Genomic DNA, 10,000 nt, shown 5'->3' with positions numbered 1-10,000 from the left:
ACCATGAACGTATCATTCACCCAGGTCCAGCAATGCCCAGGTGCCCTGAATGTCAGGATGTAAGATTTTCTAGACATCTTTGATGAATAATGTTTCATATTGTATCCCCCTATATATTGTAACTCCTTCCCCCCGGTCTGAGTGTGAGTGTTGGCCAGTATGAAATGCCCCCTTCCCCCCGGTCTGAGTGTGAGTGTTGGTCAGTATGAAATGCCCCCTTCCCCCCGGTCTGAGTGTGAGTGCTGGGCAGTGGGCACGCTGGTTTGTTTAGATGGAGCAGAGGGGCTTTTGGTTCTGAGCGCCATCTCCCTTCTTCACAGCCATGATGAAGTGTGGCTACAGCAGGTGCCGGGCGGGCACAGATCGATCCGCTCGTTTTGCCTGGGCGCTCATTCATCATCGTTAACCACATTGATGACCAACACCTTGAGACCTGCGCCCGCCTCCCATGCAAACAAACAAACAAACAAACTAATAAACAAAATAAACAAACAACACAGCACAATGCAACACAACAGAAGACTACACAGCACAAATCAACACAGCGCAGGACAACACCGAACAACACAATGCAGCCCAGCTCCCCCAGCCAGGCCAGGTGAAATTCTCACCACTGTGTCTAGGCGTCTCTTCGCCCTCTCTGTCTGGCACGGGTTGCGTGCGATGTCGTATGAACATCGATATCTCGCCGAGTTCAAAGGACTCAGCAGCGAGAGGACGAGCCAGCGGATAGACTATCGAATTAGCGCGTTTTGAAGCAGGTGGCAGCAGAGTTGATTGGATTGATTATGCGACGCGGGGAGAGACAGACAGCGCTGGACCTGGGGGAGAGGGAGGAGATGGGGATAGGGAGAGGTGGTGGTCACTGGCGCTGGAGTTGCTGCTGACTGCTTGTATCCGGTTTTTAATCTATCTCAGTCTGATTTGATTAAACCCCCATGACCCTCCCCCACTTCTTCTGTTCTGGGTTGTAGAGAAGGAAGCAAACTGGCGCCCAAAAAATGCCACGCCAACTCTTTTTCAGGGCTGGTTGTGTGTGTGTGTGTGTGTGTGTGTGTGTGTGTGTGTGTGTGTGTTTGTGTATTGGTGTGGACTGTCACTCTCTTTCTCCTGTTCTTCATATATGCGCAGATAAGATAATGCTCATATGGTGCTGTGTATATGTAACGTGTACTAGACTGGACATACTGTACATTTGTGTATTTGTTTGGCCTACATCCTTGTATCTCTCTCTTTCTCTGTGTTTGTGTGTGTGTGTGCATCTCTTGTGTCATGTCCTGTATGGAGTGTGTGTGTGTGTGTGTGTGCATGTGTGTGTGTGCGTGTGTGTGTGTGTGTGCGTGTGTGTGTGTGTGCGTGTGTGTGTGTGTGTGTGTGCGTGTGTGTGTGTGTGTGTGCATCTCTTGTGTCAGGTCCTGTATGGCGTGACGCGTAGTGCCCTCTAAATGCCATCTCAGTTCCCGTCTCCCGTGGCGATCCGTCCATCCGTGTTTGCACTCATTAAGTCTCTGAGTGGCGCTCATGCGCACATGTAGGCCATCCCTCTGACCAGACTCACACACACACACACACATGCACACACACACACACACACACACACACACACACACACACACACACACACACACACACACACACACACACAGGATTTAACACAGACACAGCTTTCCCCCCGAAGATTAAATTAAATCAAATTATTTCTAACTCCGTCACTGATGGTTATTTAACATTTTTTTCCCTTTCTTACTTCCTCTCTGTGTTTTTTCCTCTCTGCCCATATTTCTCTCCCTCTATCTTTCTCTGTCTCTATTTGTTCTTGTCCCCTTACTCTCTGTGTCTCGTATCTCCTTGTGTATCTCTCTCTCTATGTGCACTGTGTGTCTCCGTCTCCGTCGGCTCCCTGCTCTCACTTCTCCTCATGTTCTGGATCTCTGCATGCCCTTGACCCTTTTCTCTCCCTTTGTCTCTCACCCCTTTTCTCTCTCTCTCCCATCTCCTCTCTCTCACTCTCTCTCCAATCCTCTCTTTCTTCCATCCTCTTTCTCTCTCCTAACCTTTCTCTCTCTTCTCCTCTCTTTCTCTCTCCTATCCTCTCTTTCTTCCATCCTCTTTCTCTCTCCTATCCTCTCTCTCTCTTCCCCTCTCTCTCTCTTTCTCTCTCCTATCCTCTCTTTCTTTCATCCTCTCTCTCTCTTTCTCTCTCCTATCCTCTCTTTCTTCCATCTTCTCTCTCTCTCTTATCATCTCTCTTCTCCTCTCTCTCTCTCTTTCTCTCTCCTATCCTCTCTCTCTCTTCTCCTCTCTCTCTCTCTCTCCAATCTCTTCTCTCTCTCTCTCTTTCTCTCTCCTATCCTCTCTTTCTTTCATCCTCTCTCTCTCTCTCTCTGTCTCTAGTTAGATGGAGGAGGGTGAGAGGAGTCGGAGTCGCTCTCCACGGAGGGCCAGTAGGGTGGAGCAGGTGGTGGGTAGATGGCTGCGCCGCTCCAGAGACTCGCTCAGCAGGTAGTGGACGCATACACACACACACACACACACGGACCGATACACATGCACACATATACACACACACACACACACGGACCGATAAACATGCACACACATACACACACACACACACACGGACCGATACACATGCACACATATACACACACACACACACACACGCACACACACGATAAGCATGCACACTCTATACACACACACACACACACACGGACCGATACACATGCACACATATACACACACACACACACACACACACGATAAGCATGCACACTCTATACACACGCACACTCACACACACACACACACACACACACACACACTCTATACACAAGAGATACATATGCACATACTGATTGTGGTCTAGACATTCTCCACAGGGATTGGTTTGGGTTAAAGGGGACTGCAAATGGACATTGATTATGTTTCTGTTAAATGATTGGATCAGCTGCTACCCCGCAGTCTGGATGACTGTGCTCTCTCAGTATTGTCCCATACTGTCATAGAGTCCCAGTCTAGTGGTCATCTGGTCATGGCAGGATCCTGAACAGGGACAGGTCAACAGGTACTTGTGCTGAAGTGTATTTTTCGTTTGTGTCTCAGGGAGCGGATTCTGGACGGGAAATCGGAGCGCTCGAGCAGCTCGAGCCAGCAGAACTTCCCGGTGAAAGTGACGGTGGAGATCATCCGTGATGAGGTGCTGGACTCTCATGGCTTCACCATTTCCACCAAGCAGCCCCTGCTGGTCAGGGATGTCATTGCGGGTAAGACCACCACTCCACAATACCCTTCAGTACAAGTAACAGTGCTCTCACACCTAACAGCCAGTACAAAGGCACAGTGATTTTGGAGCCCTGTCTTTTATGATTTAGTTCACCATCTGCTGTGCTGTGCGTACGTATGTCTGCCTAACCCTACCTGTCTAGCTGTTTAGAGTTGTCTGATTCATTCAGAGTTGTCGAGACAGCTGTGGCCTACTGTTTAGGGGTTCGGACTTGTAACCGAAGGGTTGCCGGTTCGATCCCCGACCCAGTAGGAAAAATGTGGACGGGGGAAGTGGCTGAGCACTGCTCTCCCAATGCCCACATCCACGGCTGAAGTGCCCTTGAAACAGGCACCTAACCCCTCACTGCTCCCCGCACGCCGCTGTAGCAAGGCAGCTCACTGCTCCGGGTTAATGTGTGCTTCACCTCACTGTGTGTTCACTGTGTGCTCTGTGTGTTCACTAATTCACAGATGTGATAAATGCAGAGACCAAATTCCTCGTATACGCAAGTATACTTGGCCTGTAAACCTGATTTACATTTTACTTTCAGTGTATAGCCTTTTTAGCTGACCTCTGACCCAGGAAGTGCTTAGCCATTGGTCATGGTTTGACTTTGAGTAGGATTAAGTTGTACCTCAGTAGTTACTGTAGCTAACTGTAGCTATGCGATTGACTTGCTGGAGTGTCAGCGGTCATCACCTTAAATAAGACTTGAGTCATGCCGGCCAAATCCTGTCAGAGTGGCCATTGTGCCAAGGAGCATATTCTAGTATAGGTGAGAACAGACACAGGAGATAGGGGCTCTCTCTCTCTCTCTCTGTGTGTGTGTGTGTGTGTGTGTGATTGTGTATGCACATGATCTCCTCTTTCTCTCTAGCCATCTTTTTATTACACACACACACACAGTCACATGCCTACTCTTGGTCACACACACACACACACACACACACACTTGCTGAGCTGTGTCTTTTTGCAGGAGAAACAGCTGATTAATGCCCAGAGGGAGGACCCTGCTGCCCAACAGTCTGATTATCAAAACCTGCTGCCAAAAAAGAGCCTGAGAGAGAGAGAGAGAGAAAGAGAGAGAGATACAAGAGAAAGAAAAAGAGTGAGAATAGAGAGTAAAGAAAGTTTTAGGTAAGTGAAGGACCAAGGGGAGTGTGGAGGAGAGAGGGTGAGAAAAGGTTGTACAGTGTAGAGTACAGAGAGAGACAAAAAAGAGAGAGAGGGAGAGGAAAGGGGTGGGGAGAGTGGAGAATGAAAAAGAGATAGATGGGGGTTGACAAGGGAGACGGCCTTGGCTCCATGATTGAGATCACGGATTGGGGGGTTGTGGTCAGGGCAGGGAGCAATGTATGTGTGTGAGTGTGTTTGTTTGTTTATGTGAGTGTGTGTGTGTGTGTGTTGTATACAAATTTGTGTGTTTGTGTGTCTGTGGTGCGCACAAAAACTTACCATATGTTCTCGGGGTTGGTGTGTGCTTGTGCATGTAGGCAGGCATTTGTGTGTGTGTGTGTGTGTGTGTGTGTGTGTGTGTGTGTGTGTGTGTGTGTGTGTGTGCGTGTGCACGATGGAACCAGTCATAGCTTTGCCAGAGAAGTGTGTGTGTGTGTGTGTGTGTGTCTTTGTGTTGGGCTCTGGCCTCCAGACAAACGAGTATAAATAACCAAGCTGTGCCCAGAGCATCCAGTTCTCCCTGGCAGAAACTTTAACCCTTACACTGCCGCAGATCACATTCCTAATGCTCACAGTAGCAGCAGGGCTCCACCATATCAGTGCAGAGTAAACATTATCAGCCATTACCTAAGTGCACAGGAGCATGAGAGAGATTACATTTACTGCAGTGTTGTTGCAATTGTTTTTCTGTTCAATTGGGCTCTCTTGAGTTCCATTCTGACTTTGCAATTTTGTATGTTTGTTTGTGTGTGTGTGTGTGTGTGCGTGCGTGCGTGCGTGCGTGCGTGCGTGCGTGCGTGTGTGTGTGTGTTACAGGAGGTCCAGCTGATGGGAGGATCTTACCTGGAGATCAACTTCTGAAGGTGAATAACACCCCAGTAGAGGACCTACCCCCTGACCAGGTCCAGGAGATGATTGGGTAAGAGGCTTTTCACAGTGCGCAGCACGTATGCTTTGTGTGTGTGTTTTTATTTGTGTGTGCGCATGTGTGTGTGGCCTTTCCAGTTCTGTGGAAGGGTTTTAGTTCCAGTCTTTCCAGTGTAGCAGCACGGCAGACCTTAAGCAGAAGGCTACTGTTCACCTTTTCTCTGTTTGCTCGAGTGCCGTGAAGGAAAAAATGAAAGTGTTGACATGGAGTAAAATGGTTCTTTCTGCACCTTTCGTCCTCTGTTAGGGACAGTCAGGAGTCGATTTCTGTCACAGTCCTGAGGCACATGTCAGTAAGTACACTTCCTCTGCTCACAAACTGCTCTTAACTTTACTCATTATATAAGATAGCAAGTATAAACCCTGTATAGAAATAGAAATATTCCTAACTAATATAGCAGGCACTTGACAGATGCTATTCTTATGTTCAGCTCTTTGGAATTTCAATTTGTTCGTAATGGATCAGGTAAATGTGAGGTGTGAATGTTTTCTGTGTGAAACGATTTACAAATCAGATGTTTTTCCCTCAGGTTCCAAAATCTTCCTTGATGACGGCGGAGAAGAGAGCCCGCCTGAGGAGAAATCCAGTGAAAGTCCGCTTTGCTGAGGAGGTGCTGGTCAACGGACACACTCAGGTGAGGATTTCACAAGCACAGGAACACATCAATCATCCACACTCAAGAGCCGCAGAGTACACAGACACAGGACATAGTGTCATTCCTTTCTCACTCACTCTCTCTCTCTCTCTTTCTCTCTGTGTCTTTCTCTCTGTCTCTCTCTCTCCCTCTGTCTCTCTCTCTCTCTCTCTCTCTCTGTGTCTTTCTCTCTGTCTCTCTCTCTCTCTGTCTGTCTCTCTCTTTGGGCTGTATTTTGGGTCACCAGCGCATGGCGTAAAGTTCGTTATTCATGAATTCGGTATTTTGCGCGTTTATTTTTTAAGCATTGTGCCCAGGGGTGTGGCAATTAACAACCCAGGGAGGGGCCTAGCGCGTTTTCTAAAAATCGCTATCATACACCACCTAAACCTGGTCAGAAGTCAATGGCGAGTTGTTCATATGCTATTTTAAGAGCGCATGTCAACAGTCATATTGGCAGGTGCACCATCCTTCTATCATTCATGAACGCACACCAGCGCACGTCCATGCAAAGCATTACAAATTGCACGATTACAATGGGAAACATAATATGGCATAATATGGGAAACGATATTACGAAATACTGTACATTTCATAATGAGTAGTTATTCACCATCATTTGCAAATTGGTAATGACGGTTAAAAGTGATTAAGGGAGAGGCGAGAGACACGTATGGAGCACAGCTGAAGACGCACTGTCACGAGATATAAGCAACTCCTCTGCAGGATAAATGTTGTTTTATTCAGTCATTTGAGCAATATTAGGGTAAGTGTTGCTTTTTCCAGCCTATGTTTTCAGTGGTAACCCATTGTCAGTCAATAGTGAAAGTAACTGCATATAACTGTCTTGTCGTTGACTGACTCCTTGGTGAAGTTAGTTTCACTTTGCCAATGAGTTCAAATAGACGAGTGCAAATGCGTGAAGGCTATGCTAGGTTTTAGTAAAGCATGGTTTAAGAATGACTATTTCATAAGGTCTCGCAAGCAGCCTCCTTCAAATGCACCGTTGAATGCCAAAATACCGATGCATTTATTTGACATATCGCGCGTTGCGCCGTTAAAGGGAATGACAGATGTCATTCTTATTGGTTTAAAATGATGTTACGCCCCAAACACACCCATATGACTGATTAAAAGACCTAGGAACATCTTGTTACGCCATGCGCTCCACTTTTGATAGCGAAACCCCTCCCAATGTGAACTGGACATCCTACTAAATTTGAATAGACTTTTGACAAGTGACGATGCACTTTAGAATGTCATGATAGGGCCCTTTGTCTTTGTCTTTCTCTCTCTCTCATTATATCCCTCTCCCACTGTCTCTAATTACCTATTTGTGTTTCCTGTATTCTCTTCTTAACACAGTTCTCCAGTCATTATTGTTGTGAAGGTTTGAAGCAATTGTTATTGTTGTAAAAGTCTAATTCTGCTCTCCTGTTCCCAGGGAAACTCCCTGCTCTTCCTCCCCAATGTCCTGAAAGTCTACCTGGAGAATGGCCAGACCAAGGCCTTTAAGTTTGACAACACCACCACTGTCAAGGTTAGCCTTTAAACCTGTCTTCTCCGAGAACAGCGCAACTTCCTGTGAATTCACACAAGCTCAGTGTAGTTGTACAAAGCACAACCTGGTGCACTTACTTTAAAGGTCAGGGCTCTGTGTGTGTGTGGTGTGTGTGTGTGTGTGTGTGTGTGTGTGTGTGTGTGTGTGTGTGTGTGTGTGTGTGTGTGTGTGTGTGTGTGTGTGTGTGTGTGTGTGTGTGTGTGTGTGTGTGTGTGTGTGTGTGTGTGTCTGTCTGTCTGTGTCTGTCTGTCTGTGTGTGTGTGTCTGTGCGTCTGTGTTTGTGTGTGTATGTGTTTCGAAATCAAAAAGGTTTACGTAATATTTCTGTGACATTGTACTGACATTTGTGCAGCTGTCAGTGTAGTCTATTCTCTAAGGAAAACATCTGTTGTCTGAGGTAGCTCCAAGCTGTCGAATCAAATTTACACATGATGTGTGATCCCTTACCATCCAGCCAATCAGAGCAAGGCAGATTCAGCCAATCAGGACAAATACCTACCTGTCATGTTACAGTTATATGGAAGCCAATGCAGCTTGTTTGGACAGTGTTTGCATTGCAGGTAACATAGGGTAGAGTATTTGAGGCTGATGAGCTAATCAGCCAAACAATCACATCTCACTAAAGTTACATGGGCAACATACCCCATAATCATATAAATACTCCATTAAACATGACTTAAGAAATTATAAATTCCATTCAGTGCATTAGTGGGAAAATATGATGTGAATATGATCAGGTAACACTGTTATGACCTATTCTACAATTACAAAGTGCACAGTCACATTTCTCACAGTCACATTTGTAAAACAAGATATCGTTGCCAGAAACTCATGGATACATTTTGTTTCAAAGCTAGGGCCCTAATTTAGATGATGGACCAAGAGCTCACTGTATTAAATTAGAAAATAGATTGAGCCTCATCATTGCATTATCTTTAGTTAGACTTTAGGCTCTGCTCTTTGCCTGCCTTTAAAATTAGGGCTGATGTGGCCTAATAGCACGGTCACAGTTTGTCATTAGATTTTATATCAGCCACATGGCCTTTATTAATGTCTTGGTTATTGTTTTTTTTTTTTTTTTTTCTCAGGACATTATCTTGACTCTGAAGGACAAACTGTCTATCCGTTCGATTGAGTTCTTCTCACTAGTGCTGGAGCAACAGTATAGCATCACCAAACTGCTACTACTGCACGAGGAAGAACTTATACAGAAGGTGAGGCTCATACACACACACACACACACACACACACACACACACACACACACACACACACACACACACACACACACACACACACACACAGAGAGACGTGCGCACACACACACACACACACACACACAGCACAGCCACATATATGTTTTTGAGACCATCACCATTGTTTTTTTTGCAATTTTAAGTGTCCTTTAAGATGGTGTTGCAGTGAGTGCCCAAAATAGGTATAGCCACAGAGACATACACTTTAAACATATACGAGTTCCTCTGACCTATGGCTCCGGGCTGTGTATAGCATTTGGCTGCATGGTGACATGGCTGGACTGTGCTGGACTGCCCTGCGGTCTACGGTCTGGAGATTTATTGAAGTGAGCCATGACTCACTGGTCTGACTCAAACCAGATGTGTGCTTTTTGATTAAAGACGGAAAAGGGTACATATGGTATGAACTGCAAGGGGCATGCCCTGTGGCAACCTTTTAAACAACTCGTTTTGTAATCACATTTTCACATATCTTTGTGAAAAGAAAAACAAATAATGGAAAACAGAGGGGAGACAAGTACATGGCCCATTATAGGTTCTGCTGTATGTATGTTTGTAAGTGTTGACCCAGAAGTGGTTCTGCTGTACGTATGTTTGTAAGTGTTGACCCAGAAGTGGTTCTGCTGTACGTATGTTTGTAAGTGTTGACCTGGAAGTGGTTCTGCTGTACATATGTTTGTAAGTGTTGACCTGGAAGTGGTTCTGCTGTACGTATGTTTGTAAGTGTTGACCCAGAAGTGGTTCTGCTGTACGTATGTTTGTAAGTGTTGACCTGGAAGTGGTTCTGCTGTACATATGTTTGTAAGTGTAGTGTTGACCCGGAAGTGGTTCTGCTGTACGTATGTTTGTAAGTGTTGACCCGGAAGTGGTTCTGTTGTACATACTGTATGTGTAAGTTTTGACCTGGAAGTGGTTCTGCTGTACGTACTGTATGTTTGTATGTGATGACTCAGAAGTGGTTCTGCTGTACGTATGTTTGTAAGTGTTGACCTGGCTGATCTGCTATACGTATGTGTTTGTGTAACCCGGCTGTGGTTCTGCTATACGTATGTGTTTGTGAGTTCTGACCCGGCTGTACTTATGTGTGTGTGTGCCGTGTGCCGACCCAACTGTGTGTCTGCTATACGTATGTGTTTGTGAGTTCTGACCCGGCTGTATGTTTGTGTTCAGGTGGTGC

The 10,000-nt window shown here is 46.0% G+C and overlaps 1 protein-coding gene across 1 annotated transcript in view; it reads left to right on the top strand.

Moving 5' to 3' along the window:
• The window catches only part of frmpd1b (FERM and PDZ domain containing 1b), a 28,007-nt gene that overhangs the window by 9,426 nt on the left and 8,581 nt on the right, over positions 1-10,000 (top strand). The window contains exons 3-10 of the mRNA XM_076287512.1: positions 2,395-2,502; positions 3,106-3,266; positions 5,261-5,363; positions 5,619-5,664; positions 5,902-6,006; positions 7,451-7,546; positions 8,656-8,781; positions 9,994-10,000. The exon at positions 9,994-10,000 is cut by the window's right edge and continues 113 nt beyond it. Coding sequence (XP_076143627.1) covers positions 2,399-2,502; positions 3,106-3,266; positions 5,261-5,363; positions 5,619-5,664; positions 5,902-6,006; positions 7,451-7,546; positions 8,656-8,781; positions 9,994-10,000 — 748 coding nt within the window. The 5' untranslated portion in view covers positions 2,395-2,398. The remainder of the gene's footprint in view (positions 1-2,394; positions 2,503-3,105; positions 3,267-5,260; positions 5,364-5,618; positions 5,665-5,901; positions 6,007-7,450; positions 7,547-8,655; positions 8,782-9,993) is intronic.

The sequence above is a fragment of the Alosa pseudoharengus genome, unplaced genomic scaffold (genome assembly GCF_046254945.1).
Source record: "Alosa pseudoharengus isolate Yale_2024_CS ecotype anadromous, Long Island Sound unplaced genomic scaffold, YU_APseudo_1.1 YU_APseudo_1.1_scf_16, whole genome shotgun sequence".
Classification (NCBI taxonomy): domain Eukaryota; kingdom Metazoa; phylum Chordata; class Actinopteri; order Clupeiformes; family Clupeidae; genus Alosa; species Alosa pseudoharengus.
The sequence above is the reverse complement of the archived record's forward strand: the minus strand, read 5'-3'. Positions and strand labels throughout refer to the sequence as shown.